Here is a 17,577-nt window from a genome sequence, read left to right on the forward strand (position 1 = left end):
TTTTCCATGGTTTCTTTGAAAGTAGGGTGCGTAGAACGATTTTTCCAAATATTTTTCCAAAATTTTTCCTTGTTTCCTTACATTTCGATGTTTATTGCGCATTTTGTTGCATATTTGTCGTCTTTACTTGAACTCTCTCGAAGAGGCCGTACAGCTCATGATCATCAAGGCAGGCCAAGCGCTAGTTCCTCTTTTTCCTCCTTCTTGTATGGTAGCCCAACCCAGATAAAAACTTGGCAAATTTTTCTCCAATTCCGATATTTATTATTTGTACTTGAAATTACTTTGCGAGTATTGGGAAAACTTTGAGTTTGAAATGTTTTCAAATTGCGCCGGCAAACATTAAAAGTATGACGTCCAAACAAGCTGTGTTTACATACTCTCATTTAAACTAACTAGTTGACCTATGAGAGCGTGCGAACTATCTCAATTATTTTATAACCATCATTAGTTATAAAAATGTGACGTGCCAAACCGAAATACAGTCACCTGGGTTTTTTTTTAGTAGTTTTATCTTCAATCATGCAAATTACACCCGCTAGAAAATGAAAAGTTCACGAATACACTGAGTCGATTATCACGCAAAGATAATTTAGCGTTAAAAAAGAGCAACTTAGGTTGTACTGTAATCGATCTTGTGATGAAAATCAAACCTTTCAAAGGGATAAAGACTAAAGCCTGACATTTCCTATTAAAAAAAGAATAGCACTTTTCATTTTTTATGTTCAATTACATCATGAGTGATAAAAGTGTGACGTACAAAACCGAAATACTATGCACTTGTTCATTGAGTGGTAGGGCCGGACGGAAAAAATATTTGGCTCGGGATCATGACCTACGGATCGAGCGCAGCGAGGTCTTTTCTTCATGACCCCGAGCCAAATATTCTCCGCGCCAGCCCCACCAAATTCGGTCAATAAGCATTTTATCATATGACCACTAACTGATGAAAATTTCAACCTAAATAGGAGGCGATAAACGGGCATACAATTATAACAATTAGCCCAAAGGGGAGAAGGGAATAACCTAAACACACGTGATCTGGATACCTAAAACGCTGTGACAGCGGAAGTTCGGAAGGTTAGAAAAGTAATTCATTATTTTTGTCGTTTCATTTTGAAAGTATCAGCCACATTGTCAACAACATGGTAAGTGAAAATCTTTTCTAGTCACTCGGTTTTTATCGGCTTTAGTTATTTAGTAACTGTGGAGAGGTAAGGCTCTTGTGGCACAGCTCAGTAACTGCTTTTTTGATCTTTATGTTAGTAATATGTCACGTTTCGAGCGTTAGCCCTTCGTTAAATCGGTTGATAGCGCGATTGAATCGTGACCACAGTGAAATGAATTGGTTCTACGGCGACTTTTTCAAATCTGTGTGCCTTTATACCGTATTATTTATCCTCATAAATTAAGGGATCATAAAATTAACTTCAGACCTCTATTTATTGTGTGGACTGTCCCACGCTGATATCACAGGAAATCCATAGTGCTCCATTATGTGGTTTTCCAATGGCTATGATCTGAAATGTAGCTTTTAACTTGACTTTGTTTTAGGAGGATTTAATGATCCATTCAGAGATCTCGGCATATTCGAATTAAATTTCCGTTTTCTACTTGAACACAAGCGTTTCCTGGTCGAGATACCATTCATTAAAATTTTTTGATACTAGCGGCGGGTTCTACGTTACATATTTTTCTAAAAGCCGTAAGCGCCCGAGTCTCCCTTAAGAAGATAAGTTATGACGCTGCGCGCTCACGAAGAGAGCTGTTTTAATTTTCCCAGAGAAACTGAAACTTTTTTAAATTCACTGTTATTGCATACATAGTATAAGCCTAATTTTCCGTTGATCGGATGCTTCATATCTCCACCATCAAATGGCTTTCTTCAAACCGTTAAGGTTTTATATAATACATTTCAACCTCAATAGCTAAGATTGTTAAACGTTGTCAGGAGATGGGCTCCTGACATTGTTAAATTTGAAAAACTGATAGTCTCCACAATCACGTGATCAAAAACTAAAGTCACTCCTATATTAAAACACATCTATCATGCAGAATGTCCTTTACTGATGCAGAGACGGCCAAAGCTCACATCTCGAAAAAAAGCAAACGGTTAATTCATGAAAGCGTCACGCGTTGTGTGACTCGGTGTTAGGTTACGAGAGTTGAACATGTTATAAAGAATAGTATAGGGAACGAAATATGGTCGATTTGAAATTATAAAAACCGAAATAGACTCTCTGTGGAGTAAACTGCCGATCGGTTTTCCATATCAGTTCATGAAAAGTTGATTATGTTGCACAGATAGCTTACCGTTTAAAGAAGCTTTAGTTCTACTGGTGTGGATTTTGTGATGAAATTACAATTTCGAAACGGATGAACACAGAAGCCTGACGTTTCCTGTTAAAAAAAGAATGAAATAATTTATTTTTACACGTTCAGTTCCATTATTGGTTATAAAGGTGTGACGTACAAAACCGAAATTCATTCGTGTGAGTTGGAACACTAAAAAATCTTCTGAGTAAATGCTGATTCTCTCTCCATATCTCCCTCCATTAATTCTCTCTGAGTATTCGAATTTTGACAGTCGCATGGAAACCGGGGAGTTTAACTCTCACCATCTTCTGCAAGATTTTGTTAAATGAGAATCATTAGTTCACGTCTCGTACATAATGAATCATTTTAGGAAAAAAAATATACCATTTTGATCTTTTTCCCAATCTTATTTGATAATTGATCAGTTCCTATTCTCATTAATTTTGTTAAATACTTTTGATCACAAAAAGCCGTAAAAGCTATGCCAACACTCCTTTGCGACCCTCTTGATACTTAGAGGGAGCATTCTAGGGGTTCACTGGCAGATTTTACCCTCTATTCCACAATTCAAGATAATAATACATTCTGGCCGGTATGTTCTTAAATTCAAATTTGACGCAGCTAAACCCCCTCCCCCACCCCTCCCATTTGAAAAATGTTCCCAACGCCTCAGATTCTAGTAAATAGAACATAACTTGTGAAATATCTATGGTGTCAGCTGTATATGAGAGCAAACAATTACAACAAGAACCTTTTTAATGTCAGTTATTTACCACTGATTTAAGACGTCATATACTTACTCAATGGGGTTGACCGATAGCCATGAAACGGCCAAAAAATTTAACCGTTAAGGATAAAAATTGTCAAATCAGTTAACCATTAGTCGTATGACAATTTTCACCTCGAAAAAAAATTTCTGGTAACAATTCATGGAATGACGTCAATCGTTAGCCGTAACATGGCCAAAATTTTAACCGTTAGCCGTAAAAGCCATCACCCCATTGAGACCCTCCTTCTACTACAGTGAGCCCATCATTCTCAAATGCGACTTGTTTGGTTTTGACCGTGTGAACCTCGAAAATGAGATTTCCCTGAATTTGGAGAAATCGGGTAAGGTTACTAAATTAACCGGGAAGCAAGCTAATCAAGCTTGCAATTGTTTGTTACTTTTTCGAAGACAAAGAAGAACCTCAGCCAAATGTAATTTTTATTATTCAAATAATCGCTCGGTGTTAGTGCCCTCTACTTGCATGTTTTATGCAATTGTCTGGGGAAAAGAGGAAACAAAAATGTTAACAGCGCGAATTGTCGTTGGGAGTTTTCAGAGGAGTGCCTTGCAGATGCATGGATCCTACAACGTAACTGTAGTCCAGTCCCCCACCTCTCTCCCCTCCCCTTCCCAAAAGAAGTATCGATTATTACTGAAAGTCAAACTGCTCTCTCTGATGTCATTTACTTGTTGCCATATTTCAGTCACTGGATCAGCGCTTTCAAATGTAAGACCAGTGAAGTGTTTATTTTCGAGCAAATTACCCGATCCACTCCGTCCGAGAAAATGACAAGTTAATGAATACAATGGGTCAATTTTCTCGCACAAATAGCTTACTGTTTAAAGACAGAAGCTTTAGTTGTACTCTCGATCTCGTGATGCAAATCCAACCGGTCTAAATAGGATGAACCCTGAAGCCTGACGTTTCGGTGAAACAGAGTAACATGTTTCATCTTTGGATGCTAAAATCCACCATTAGTTAGAAAAGTCTAACGTGCCAAACCGAAATACAGTCACTCGGTATTCTTAGCAATTTTGACTTCGGTCGTGCAAATTACACCAGCTTGAAAATGAAAACTTCACGAAGACAATGAGTCCATTATCACGCAAAGATAGCTTAACGTTTCGAGAAAGAAACTTACTTAAGTTGTACTGTGATAGATCATGTGATGAAAATCAAACATTTCAAAGAGGTAAACACTAAAGCCTGACGAACCCTATTCAAGAAATGACGCTTTTCATCTTCTGTGTTTAATTAAATTATGAGTAATAAATGTGTGACGTACAAAATCGAAATACTGTGTACTTATTGATTGAGTGGTAGGGCCGGCCGGAAAAATATTTGGCTCGGGGTCATGACCTACGGACCGAGCGCAGTAAGGTCCTTGCTTCATGACCTAGAGCCAAATATTTTCCCGTCCGGCCCCACTAAATTCGGTCAATAAGCATTTTATCATATGACCACTAACTGTTGAAAATTTCAACTTAAATAGGACGCAATAGACAGGCATACGAGCACATACAAGTTCTGTAATTAAAAGTTTTCCTTTTCATTTCGATTAGCCCAGAGGGGGGAAAGGAATATTCTTAAACACACGTGATCTGGATGCCCAAAACATTGTGACAGCGGAAGTTCTGAAGGTTGGGAAAAGTCCCGGCTGTAATTCATTCATTTTATTGTTACCATGAACAAGAAATAAGGATGCTCGATCCTAGGAAGTTTCATCACATATACGTTTTGAAGGCCGGAACAAAAAGGTTTTCGAGTTTCCTCACGTGATCAGTAAAACCGTAAGTTCTGTTTCGATCATAAAAAAACGAGATCAAAGTTACTCATACCCAACAGTCTCACACTAGAGTGAGTCAATGAGCGAGTGAAATGTACTGGTAATAGGACTGAGTGGAATCTGTAATCATACGATTTCTTTTACATCGCGTGACGAGATGAACGAACCAAAAAACTAGATCAAAGAAACCTATTTACGACAGTGTCTACACAGAGTGACTCAGTGAGTGAGTTAACATTTGCACATTATAGGCCCTACCAGTTTCTACGGTTCGCTTACCTACGAGTTAACAAAGTTGATGTACTTCAGCACGGAAGCTGAGTCAGTCAAGTAGTAAACTTGATCTACTGTCATGTCCAATTCTTCTCGAATAATTCTGGAGAGCCTTACGGAGATAACACTGGCTGTCAGTTCCAATCATGGAATTGAAATTGCATGTATGAGACCTCATTTTGCTTTTCCCATGACAAATGCATGGTGAACTTGGTTGGTGACATCTTTCCAATGGAGGTAAATGGCGGCTGGATATCATTGACGAGAAGTGTCTGAGAAGAGGTGTAGTTGTACTTCTTTAACTTCACCAAATCCCTTGAGCTTGGAACAGTGGACTACTTGCATTTCTTGCTGCTTTGGTAGATTATCTAGCCAGCACTTTCATTGCTTTTTGTCATCTTCCTCTAATGGGTCATCCCTGCTCAAACTCTTTCTACTGAGTGTTAGCAACAGCAACGTAGCCTTCATGACATATGGCGCAATGAATCCAAAAGGATTGAAGATGGAATAAACAGCTGACACAATCCCTCTTCGTGTCATTGGTCTCTAGTTCGCTAGCTGCAATATCTTTTCCAAGACCTCCCATGCAAACTTGTCTTTCTCTGTATTCCACTTGAGGCCAAGAGCACTATCTGTAGGAAGTCGTTTAAGCTATGCATTAACCTCAGATTTGGCTCTTTAAGACTCCAGGATCGCAGCCAGCACTTCTCTATCATTACTATACCACTTCCTCAAGCGAAAACCGCCTTTCTCTAACAACCTGCCCAGTTGAATTGCTAAATTGACTGCTTTCTTTGTGGCACCTGCTGACTTCATCATGTCATCTTCATACATGCTGCGCTTCACAGGGCCATAGCTAGCACGAGGAAAGACGAGGCAATTGCCTCGTCTCGATTTTGGTCCAAGATTGACTTTTCTGAAGAAAAATGCCTCTGGAAATGTTTAGAAGAGCACTTCTGAGCCTCTAGATTTCAAAATTTTCTGGGGGGGGCATGCCCCCAGATTCCATTAGCGACTCGCACCTTCAGCGCTCGAAACTTTCCTCGTCTTGCTCTGAAGTTTGTATACGGCCCTGCTTCACTGTCGCTTCTACTTTTGCATCAAACCCCTCCTGATTCAACTGAGGTGTCTTCTTAGGATAGAAATTAGCAACGCTTGGTGAAGATATAGCACCAAATAGATGTTTCACCATTCGATACTCTTGCATTTCCTTTGCCAGGTCCCTATTCGGCCACCATACAAATCTTTTAAGATCTAAAAAGTGTCACAATCTTTTGGGTCCAGCATGAATTGGTGAAACATTGCTTCATGTCACCAACCACTAATGATGTTTGTCCAAACTTTGCTGCACAATCATGAACCAGCCTCACCTTTGCCGGGCTTTAAGGATGCTTTTCTGGGTAGTGAGCGAGGTACCACACTGGTTTACCCCTTGTGTTCAACTCTTCTTCAAGAACTCTTTCTGCATGTCTTCTTTCTATGTAGTCGTCGTTGATCATAAAAAAAAAAACATCAAATTTAGTGTTAGCATGTAAATTATTATTAAAAATGTTAGCCCAGTCAAGAAGTGCGAAATCATTGATTCATTTTTCTTCATCAAACTTGGAATAATCATTTTTATAATAGTGTAGAGTTTTATGATTTACCTTAACGTTATCTACAATCGAAAGTTGAGGAAGATGATCTTGGATTCTTAGGACTAAGTTACCACTGGTAGTATTTACAGCATAAGTATTTGAAAATATGTTATCGATTAGGGTTGCAGATCTTTCAGTGATACGGGTTGGTTGTAAAATATAGGGAAGAAGAAAATAAGAGTTCAGCATCAGCGAGAAATCATTGGATTCCGGATGGCTTTCACAGTTTAATAGGTTAATATTAAAGTCTGCCGTAAGAAAGATATTCTTATTTTATCTTGATAACTGAGATAAAATTGACTCAAAAATTTTCCTTAAACCTTACAGGATTGAAAGATGGGTGCAAATAGGCGCAACGATAAAAGATTTTTTTAGCTTTAGTGTTAATAATTTCAACCCAGATGGTTTCAAAGTCATTATCAGTTACACTCAGGTCAGTTCGTTTGAAGGTATTTGTTACTTTATCTATCAAGGAACGCTGGTGTAAGCAAAGATCACCCTGTGTAACAATGATAATAAACGTGCAAGTTTTACGCTTTTACTTCTTCTCAGGATCTCAATCCGTAGTCTTTACGTTTTATTTGCGCAGCGGTAATGCTCACACCTCTGTGAATAGGAAAGTTTCTTAAACATCCTTCTAAAAAACAAACGGAAAAAATGTCATGGCATTATGGCTTTTGAAATGAAATTTCTTAAAAGCTTATCCCACAAGAATCCATAAGGTGCTGTGCTTCTTGACTTTCCCCGCTGGCTTGAAATTTTCGCCACACAACTACTCCGATGAAAGCTGCGCATGAAAGCTCCTTCATAAGACACCTCTTCAAAAACAGAGCTCTTCGCTCTGCCATCGCCTTGTTGTTGAGTTTGTATGGTGGGTCGTGTTGCCAGGGCAAAGTAACTTGAGAGTGTCCATGGACTTGCTGCAGAATCCCTTCCATGATCTTAAAAGCTCTCTTATCTTCGACTGGTGCGCAAACTTTGGTCTCTACTTCTGTGTTTTCAAAGTCCGTTTTCCATAGCCTTTCTAATTGCTGGTTTCATTCTTCATTGCGAATTTCGCATTCAGTTTTGCTGTCCAATAACATACTGAAGTCTTTCTCATAAGTCAAGTTATCGGCGGGTTCTTTTAAAGGACCTTGGTCTATAGCATCATCATCTGATCGCTCATTAAATATTCCACCTTTAATCATTAGACTAACACACACACTTTCATCTTCCAAGTTAGGAACGTTGTCGTGAAAAAAAAGACCCTCTATGGTACGTGTGAAATTTGCTGAACAATTTGGGCTATCCTTTTGGCCCCCAACAGGACCAATTACAGCATTTCTTAAACTTTATCTGACCGCGACTGGTTTATCTTACCCGGTTTTTCATCATCTATAACAACTAAATAACTTACTTGAATTCACTATGATCATACATGTATGTGACCCATCACGAGATTTCAGGGAAGAAGGTGAACGCACGATCACGGTACACTAGCACGCTAAAACAAAAGAGCGAGCTTTTAACACGTTAGCTGCGTGTAAGTTACTTGTCTCATTAACTTTGCAGCCATTGTCTTGCTTCGCGCAGTAGAAACAAAGGAACGTGTTAAGATCTTTCTCGCAACTTTGCACGATATAATACGGTGACCGTGCCAATTATATAACACCTTTTAGCTCGTAAGATGCCAAGATCAGTGTACAGTAAATAATACGCGGCTTCGCTCGGAAAGCTTCGTTTTGCGCCGGCTAACTTGCGGTCAGATATTTATTTTAAAAATGCCGGTTTTCATAGAGTGACGAACAGCGACCGCGTAGAGGACATGGAGCCATGGTTGCTAAAGTATTCACAAAGGTTCAGTACTGGGCTTATTAACTTCATGAAGCGATAAGGATTTATATTTTACAAGGTTAGAGTTAAGTTTTAAAAAAGTAGTTCATGTGTTCAAACTGAGCTCCTCTGGACCTTGTGAAACACTTCGTGCTCACTGAATTCCTTTTGAAAATCCTGAGGGAAAGAGCCGTGATTTGATGATGGTTTTGACAATTATACTATTAATTTTTTTAAAAAAGCAAATTTATTTACTCCGCTGCTGATGTCGTAGGATAATCGCGGTGTAAGATTTCGTGGTTTTCCAGTGGTCGTTATTTGCATTAACAATTAACTTGATCTCTTCTTGTTAAAGCGTCAAAGTCTTGCGTAAGAAGATAGGTCTGCGTATGACGCTGAAAGTTCATGAAGGAAGGTAATGTATTTTCTGTGGGGAACAGAAACGTTACTTGACTGATTTCCTATAATCTTGTCCATAATCTTTTTTTTTTTGTTTTTTTAGTCGTGTCATGTCCTGTGACTATTAAGTCATGTTATGTTGTGCAAAAATCGCCACCGAATGAAATGAATTCGCAACAAAGTCGGAGCTCGTCAAACCTCTAAGGCCTCACAATATTTTCAAATATTCCATGCCATATTGTGAAATGTCAAGAAATCTTCCAGAGAGTTGTTGTAAAAGGTTATCTCTCTTGTTAGCCTAAGAATTGAAACGCTTAACTTGAATGCATGTAGCTTGATTCCAAGACGCTTTATTGTAAATACGTTCTAACGACCGGTAAAAATTCAGATAGAAAACGAAGTATTACATTTATACTGCAGACCACTCTTTACTGGTTTATTTGCGGAATACTGGCAATACAGCATCATTGATTCCTCAAGATTATCAAATGCTCTGATGAAGGGCTAACGCTCGAAACGTCAGCTTCAGAAACTTATTACGATGCCAATTTACATTGTCAACTCAGTTGGTAAAGCCAAATAGTTTTGTAAGACCCCACCAAAGTTTCTTTAAAAACTTACCCCTTTGATTAATGTTGTTTATAAAAGCTATGCATGGGAAATTGTTTATCTTTATCCTGAGACTTTAAAGTCAGGTAATATTCTGCAAAAATTACAATTTGAGTAAAATGAAAGGTGACAAACCGACCTCTTCAGTTATTTTTTTGTTTTAAGAGTATATTGTGAATTCTAACACTCAGCTTGTTACAAATAATTTCCGGGTGTAATCGACTTAACATTTGTGTTCCTGTTTGTAGTGACTCGTTATTAATCCAGATTATCGACTCATTTAGTATTGTGTTACTAAAAAATGTTTCCTTAATAACAGGAGAGGATGGCAATGGAAACCTAACAGCAGAAGCCATGACACCTTTTATGAGCATCGGCTTATTTGTTGCTCTGTTCTTGCTCAACTCAGATCGCATTCAGAAAGCCATTGAGATATGCAGCGAATGCTTGATTTTGCTAAGTAGCACCGATCAAAACAGCAAAGACCAATTTGATTCAGTACTGCTACAATTTTACAGCGACATCTATACCGTTCTTTTCAGCGCTTATCGTCATATCTCTGACGACATAAGTGCGGAAAGATACGGGAGGAAACTGTTTGACTTATACAGCGAGTCTGGAATTATGCTTCATAAACTTGGTGAAAACCTAAAAGCAAAGGAATATGTTGAGAGGGCCCTTGCCATAGCAACCAAAATTGGCAACAGAAGCCGCGAAGCATCCTGTTACGCAAACCTTGGAGCGTTGCTTCGGTCGCTCGGGGAATGCGACAAGGCTAAAGAGTATTTCCAAAAAGCGCTTGTCATCAGAACTGAAATTGGCGACAGAAAAGGGGAAGCATCATGTTATGGAAACCTAGGTACTATGTTTAAGTCGCTTGGCCAATACGACAAGGCTAAAGAGTATCTCCAAAAAGCGCTTGTCATAACAACTGAAATTGGCGACAGAAAAGGGGAGGCAGCTGACTACGGAAACCTAGGTACTGTGTTTGTGTCGCTTGGCCAATACGGCAAGGCTGTAGAGTATCTTCAAAAAGCGCTTGTTATCACAACTGAAATTGGCGACAGACAAGAGGAAGCATCATGCTATGGAAACCTAGGTTCTGTGTTTGTGTCGCTTGGCCAATACGACAAGGCTAAAGAGTATCTCCAAAAAGCGCTTGTCATCAGAACTGAAATTGGCGACAGAAAAGGGGAGGCAGCTGACTACAGAAACCGAGGTACTCTGTTTCAGTCGCTTGGCCAATACGACAAGGCTAAAGAGTATTTCCAAAAAGCGCTTGTCATCACAACTGAAATTGGCGACAGAAAAGGGGAGGCAACTGACTACGGAAACCTTGGTACTGTGTTTGTGTCGCTTGGCCAATACGGCAAGGCTGTAGAGTATCTTCAAAAAGCGCTTGTTATCACAACTGAAATTGGCGACAGACAAGGGGAGGCATCATGCTATGGAAACCTAGGTTCTGTGTTTGTGTCGCTTAGCCAATACGAGAAGGCTAAAGAGTATCTCCAAAAAGCGCTTGTCATCACAACTGAAATTGGCGACAGACAAGTGGAAGGAACATGTTATGGAAACCTAGGTACTGTGTTTAAGTCGCTTGGCCAATACGACAAGGCTAAAGAGTATCTCCAAAAAGCGCTTGTCATCACAACTGAAATTGGCGACAGACAAGGGGAAGGATCATGTTATGGAAACCTAGGTACTGTGTTTAAGTCGCTTGGCCAATACGACAAGGCTAAAGAGTATCTCCAAAAAGCGCTCGTCATCAGAACTGAAACTGGCGACAGACAGGGGGAAGCATTATGTTATGGAAACCTAAGTACTGTGTTTCATTTACTTGGCCAACACGACAAGGCTAAAGAGTATCTCCAAAAAGCGCTTGTCATCAGAACTGAAATTGGCGACCGAAAAGGGGAGGCAAATAACTACGGAATCCTAGGTAATGTGTTTAAATCGCTTGGCCAATACGACAAGGCTAAAGAGTATCTCCAAAAAGCGCTTGTCATCAGAACTGAAATTGGCGACAAGAGAGGGGAGGCAACTGACTACGGAAACCTAAGTACTCAGTTTCTGTCGCTCGGCGAATACAACAAGGCTCTAGAGTATCTCCAAAAAGCGCTTGTCATCAGAACTGAAATTGGCGACAAGAGAGGGGAGGCAAATGACTACGGAAACCTAGGTACTGTGTTTATGTCGCTTGGCCAATACGAGAAGGCTGTAGAGTATCTTCAAAAAGCGCTTGTTATCAGAACTGAAATTGGTGAGAGACAAGGGGTAGCATTATGTTATGAAAACCTAGGTACTGTGTTTATGTCGCTTGGCCAATACGACAAGGCTAAAGAGTATCTCCAAAAAGCGCTTGTCATCACAACTGAAATTGGCGACAGACAAGGGGAAGGATCATGTCACGGAAACCTTGGTAATGTGTTTAAGTCGCTCGGCCAATACCACAAGGCTAAATGGTATCTCCAAAAAGCGCTTGTCATCAGAACTGAAATTGGCGACAGGAAAGGGGAAGCATTATGTTATGGAAACCTAGGAACTGTGTTTCAGTCGCTTGGCCAATACGACAAGGCTAAATGGTATCTCCAAAAAGCGCTTGTCATCACAACTGAAATTGGCGACAGACAAGGGGAAGGATCATGTAATGGAAACCTTGGTAATGTGTTTAAGTCGCTCGGCCAATACGACAAGGCTAAAGAGTATCTCCAAAAAGCGCTTGTCATCAGAACTGAAATTGGCGACAAGAGAGGGGAGGCGAATGACTACGGAAACCTAGGTACTGTGTTTGAGTCGCTTGGCCAATACGAGAAGGCTAAAGAGTTTCTCCAAAAAGCGCTTGTCATCAATACTGAAATTGGCGACAAGAGAGGGGAGGCAAATGACTACGGAAACCTAGGTACTGTGTTTCAATGGCTTGGCCAATACGAGAAGGCTAAAGAGTATCTCCAAAAAGCGCTTGTCATCACAACTGAAATTGGCGACAAGAGAGGGGAGGCAATTGACTATGGAAACCTAGGTACTGTGTTTCAGTCGCTTGGACAATACGAGAAGGCTAAAGAGTATCTCCAAAAAGCGCTTGTCATCAGAACTGAAATTGGCGACAGAAAAGGGGAGGCAGCTGACTACGGAAACCTAGGTACTGTGTTTGTTTCGCTTGGCCAATACGGCAAGGCTGTAGAGTATCTTCAAAAAGCGCTTGTTATCAGAACTGAAATTGGCGACAGAGAAGGGGAAGCATCGTGTTATGGAAACCTAGGTACTGTGTTTGAGTCGTTTTGCCAATACGAGAAGGCTAAAGAGTATCTCCAAAAAGCGCTTGTCATCACAACTGAAATTGGCGACAGACAAGGGGAAGCAATAAATCTTGCAAACCTTGGAAATATGTGTAGAACTGTTGGTGATTATGAAGCTTCGGAAGGATGCTTGGAGAAAGCTTTATTCATATCCAGAGATATTGGATATGGAAGAGGAGAGTTCGAAATCCTTCAAGCCTACGCCATTTTGTATTTATTTCAAAATAAAATCAAAGACTCCCTGTCGTGTCTTCATCTGTGCATTCAAAAGTATGAAGAGCTGAGATATTTTTTGGGCGCCAATGATGAGTTCAAAACATCATTTCTGGAACACTCAGGAATATTTCCCTACAAGCTGCTTTGTACTTTGCTCTGTGATACCGGAAATGCTCGGGATGCTCTTTATGTTGAGGAGTTGGGTCGAGCTAGAGGCCTATCAGACTTGATGGCAGAGAAGTACTCGGTTGAAACGCACATTTTTGCTAATCCACAATCTTGGTTTGGCATTGAGAACATTTTAAGAAAGAAAAATAACTGTACTTGTCTGTACATTTCTTATTCTCAGAATCTTCTGCATTTGTGGATCTTGAAAACAAGTGGAATCCTTTACTATAGAAGAATATCAGTAGAAGAGAATCTAGTTCAAGCTGGGTTGCCCAAAGATTTGTCTTTGAGTCAATTTTTGGATGATAATTTCCGGAGTCTTGTTATTTTGCCCCCTAAAGATTGTGAAGATCGGTCTTTAAATACGATTAAAGTGCAACCTCTTCCCCCTGCACAAAAGATCCCAGCAAGACTGCGACTCGTGGAGGAGGAAGAGGAGAAGAAAGTCATTTCAAGTCTATCTTTGTGTTACAAAATTTTTATTGCTCCCGTTTATGATTTGCTTGAGGGGCTTGAAGTCGTCATCGTTCCTGACCGCAGTTTGTACAAAGTTCCCTTTGCTGCGCTGAGTGAAAAGGAGGGAGCCGAATACCTCTCGGAGACTCATAGGATCCGTCTCATTCCTTCTTTGACAACACTCAAGATTATTCAAGATAGTCCAGAGGGCTATCACAGCAACACTGGTGCCTTGATAATAGGCAATCCCAAGGTTAATTGGCTGCCGTCATTGCCATGTGCAAGAAGGGAAGCGGAGATGGTTGGACGACTGATGCGTGTTCCGCCTCTGGTAGAAGAGAAAGCAACGAAGCAGGCGGTGCTTGAGCGGATAGGTTCAGTGAGCCTGATACATTTTGCTGCCCATGGCAACGCCCAAAGAGGAGAAATTGCCCTCTCCCCCATTCCTATTCCCAACAGTCAAAATGCTATCCCACCACAGGAAGCTTACATGTTGACGATGGCTGATGTCTCACGAGTGAAAGTCAGAGCTAAACTGGTGGTACTTAGCTGCTGTCATAGTGGAAGAGGTGAGATAACAGCCGAGGGAGTGATAGGAATTGCCCGTGCGTTCTTAGGATCTGGTGCTCGCTCGGTTTTAGTTGCGCTGTGGGCCATTCCAGACTTAGCAACGGAGCAGCTAATGAATCGGTTCTACAAACACCTTGTTGAAGGAGAAAGTGCTAGTGAATCCCTTCATCAGGCCATGAAGTGGATGAGAAAAAACGGCAGGAACAAAATCTCTGAGTGGGCTTCGTTTACGCTGATTGGAGATGATGTGAGGCTCGAGTTTGACAAGCAGAGGTAAGACTCAGTGAGAACCGGTATTTCATAAATGAAAGTTAAATTAGATGTGAAGGTGGCTATGACCTACTGGTCTCTGACTGTCGGCGGGAATCCTTTGTCACCTTGAATACCAAGGCTAGTTTTATACCATTTTTTTTTGGTTTCTTTCAAATAGTAACAATTGATTCTCCCAGTTAGCTGTAAAATATAGAATCTAGAAAGCGCCTTTCTGCCAATCAAGTACAAATGCACATTTGCCTATATATTGCGCCTGGTATAACTGTTTATCTATAATTGTTTTTTCTTTTAACGTTTGTTGTAGGAAAGAGGATGAGAATATCTCGAAGGAAACAGACCTTAAAGACTTTTAAATGGATAAAAAAATGGAATATGTAAAGAAAATACTCTATCCGTTATTTTATTGTGTAATGAAAGAACGGGCAATCTTTAATTAAGCATATTAATTATAATTTTTTTGCGTTTTCTTTTCCGATCTTCTCAGAAGGAGGTATTGGTTACGTATTCGAGAGAGATTTTATTCTGCGCAAAAACGATCTTATCCGGCTGATACAAGTAGCACGAAACATTATTGACGAAGGGCTCTTAATTAAAGTGAAATCAGGAAAGTTGAAACAGTAGTTTTAGCATCAAAAATGAGCCAATTGTCTTAAAGGGTTTTCTCTCAAAGCCTTTAATTTTTTCGTTACAGGTTTCGTTCACAGAATCCTAAATTTTTGACAAAAAGTCTTAAAAAAAACCTTTCCTTAAGGTCATTTCCAGTACCACTTCTTAGTGCCTAAAAGACTGAAAAATACATGGATTTCTAAATAGGACCATGGAAAAAGCCATCAAAGTCAAGAATTGTATTACTAAGTGCAAAAGTTACTGCAGCAATATTTTGAAACTGGTTCAATAAGTCACTTACGCATCGTAATGTTTGATACGTTTTAATTTTTTTCATGGTGATTCAATCGTTTTCAAGTCAGGTTATTGTCAGAAAGTTGGTTTGGGAATAAAAATATTCTTGTTTTTACCACACTTTTATACACTCCTCTTTTTTAGGAAACTTTACTAAGGGATTATGTAGTAATTCCAAAGACGCTAAAATAAAAGACAGCTTGAGAGAAATCTTAGAAAATATCGTGAGCGTCTGTTTTAACCAGGTTACAGAGTAAAACAGAAAGCACCGTTGTTCATTGTTAAGGCTTGCATTTCTCTGATCGTTTCTCCTCCACCCATGTGACTTGATTCTCGTCCTACAATCAAAAAAATTTTGGCGATGAAGTTCTGGTGATCAGCATTCCAGTGCCAAATAGTAATCCTAATACATGTATCACTAGATATAGCGTCAAATGATCGTATTATGGGAGCCAAACGAGTTTTTCATCCCTTCATTTGATGTAAATGACTTTAATTTCATTCTTGAGGCATGAAAAAGTGATTGCATGCACGAAAAAAGGTTCGATCATGTCACGTTTTCTTGATATGGTGTCCTTCTCGTCTCCTTCTCTAGCTATTTCTAAGGGCGTTTAACATCACACTAATTATTCCGAACGTTAATATACCTGCACTATTAGTATCAGTGCATGGGGAATTCTCATTCCTACCCCAACCTACTCGTCCCAAACCCCTTCCCTCCTCCACTTCGCTCTGCTTAAAAAAGGAAATTAAAGAGATGGATTCTGGCCGGTTTTGTTCGGAAACCTTTCTGTGAGTTATGTTTCTTATGAATCAAGAACATCGATCATTCCTACCCCAACCTACTTGCCCCAACCTCCTTCCCTCCCCCACTCCATTCTGCTTCAAAGAGCGCATGTAGTAGTAAGCAGTTTGCTGGATAAATTTTTTATTCTTTTTGCTCTCGACCAATTAGCCCGCAACAGTTCTCACAGTTATTTTAAAAGCTTTTAATAAGAAATTTCTGCGCAAAATTTTGAAGTCGTTCTGAAATTTTGTAGGTAACTGGCTTTTCTTTCTGTTCTGGTAGTGTTGCGCTTTTTCTAGACCATGAAACGTTACTGTCAAGTTCAATTTCTTGGGCATTTTACTTTACTTCCAATGCACAGAGGCGTAAGTAAAAAGGAACTTAGCAACAGTGCTTAGCAACAGTTAGGTGAATATTTTCCATAGAAGGTGATTCGATATGTGAGCTGATTACCTGAGGTGAGTGAAAAAATTAGAACACTAGAAATGAAATATCCGGAGGCAAAAATTTGAGAGTGTGTCCACGAGAGCACCAGACAGTCTTGCTGCATGTCATCTCACTGGTTTCAATGAAACTTTGCCAGTTTAAAGGGTCTACCCCAAAACTCAAACAGACAAACTGGTTTCCGGTTTTGGTTCTTTCCGGGGGAGGATAGACCATCTCCTGGTTTCTCTCGTTTTCACCAGGGAAATCGCTTCAAAATGGGCAAAATGTATGAAGCTCTCACTGCGATGCAACAAAATTTGAGAGGGGTCAATGTTTGGTGACAGTAGGAGACAGACAACTCTGAAACGTCATGTAACTGTCAAAGAGTTTAGACATCTAGTAATATATTCCCCTCTCTCGCAGCAGCTCAGCAGATAGTATTGATCCTATGCAGTGTACGTGTATCAGTTGTATTGCGTCCTCATAGTGATGCTACATAAGTGAGCGAGTGTCTAAAAATCCCTCAATTCAACCTAAAACTCGAATCGAGAAAGTCAAGATGGCGCAATTGTCTTGTTCATTTACAACTGACTGTAAAACCAAATGTTATTTTTTTCGCGCTAGCCAGGGGGACAACAGCTCATGCCCTTAGTGGGTGTACAACATAAAAGAAAACTTAAGAGACGTAAATGTATTCCAAACATGCATTTCGTCCGAGAAGAAGCTTACTCTAGCTCGTATTGGCTTATTTGGAGATTACGAAGGCCACGATTTCACGATATGCCTCAAATATCGTGCACAGGTTGGTGTGTGATTCAGACTTTCGGGATCGTAAGTGCTAGTATCCTCCTCATAAAAATCGAAGACGTAAAGTTGAGAG

The 17,577-nt window shown here is 39.9% G+C and overlaps 1 protein-coding gene across 1 annotated transcript; it reads left to right on the plus strand.

Annotated features, from left to right (window-relative positions):
• Positions 1-9,971: 9,971 nt before the first annotated feature.
• On the plus strand, positions 9,972-14,937 carry LOC131796063 (tetratricopeptide repeat protein 28-like). Its single transcript, XM_066172926.1, has 3 exons — positions 9,972-12,397; positions 12,998-14,584; positions 14,889-14,937. The coding sequence occupies exons 1-3, from the start codon at positions 9,972-9,974 to the stop codon at positions 14,935-14,937; spliced, it is 4,062 nt and encodes a 1,353-aa protein (XP_066029023.1).
• Positions 14,938-17,577: the final 2,640 nt, after the last annotated feature.

This window comes from Pocillopora verrucosa, chromosome 10 (genome assembly GCF_036669915.1).
Source record: "Pocillopora verrucosa isolate sample1 chromosome 10, ASM3666991v2, whole genome shotgun sequence".
In the NCBI taxonomy this organism is placed as follows: Eukaryota; Metazoa; Cnidaria; class Anthozoa; order Scleractinia; family Pocilloporidae; genus Pocillopora; species Pocillopora verrucosa.

Coding starts and splice junctions, on each gene's coding strand:
- LOC131796063 (XM_066172926.1), top strand. CDS start 9,972: ATGAGCATCGGCTTATTTGTTGCTCTGTTCTTGCTCAACTCAGATCGC. Junction 12,398..12,997: donor AACCTAGGTACTGTGTTTGA/GTCGCTTGGCCA, acceptor AAATATGTGTAG/AACTGTTGGTGATTATGAAG. Junction 14,585..14,888: donor CTCGAGTTTGACAAGCAGAG/GTAAGACTCAGT, acceptor CGTTTGTTGTAG/GAAAGAGGATGAGAATATCT.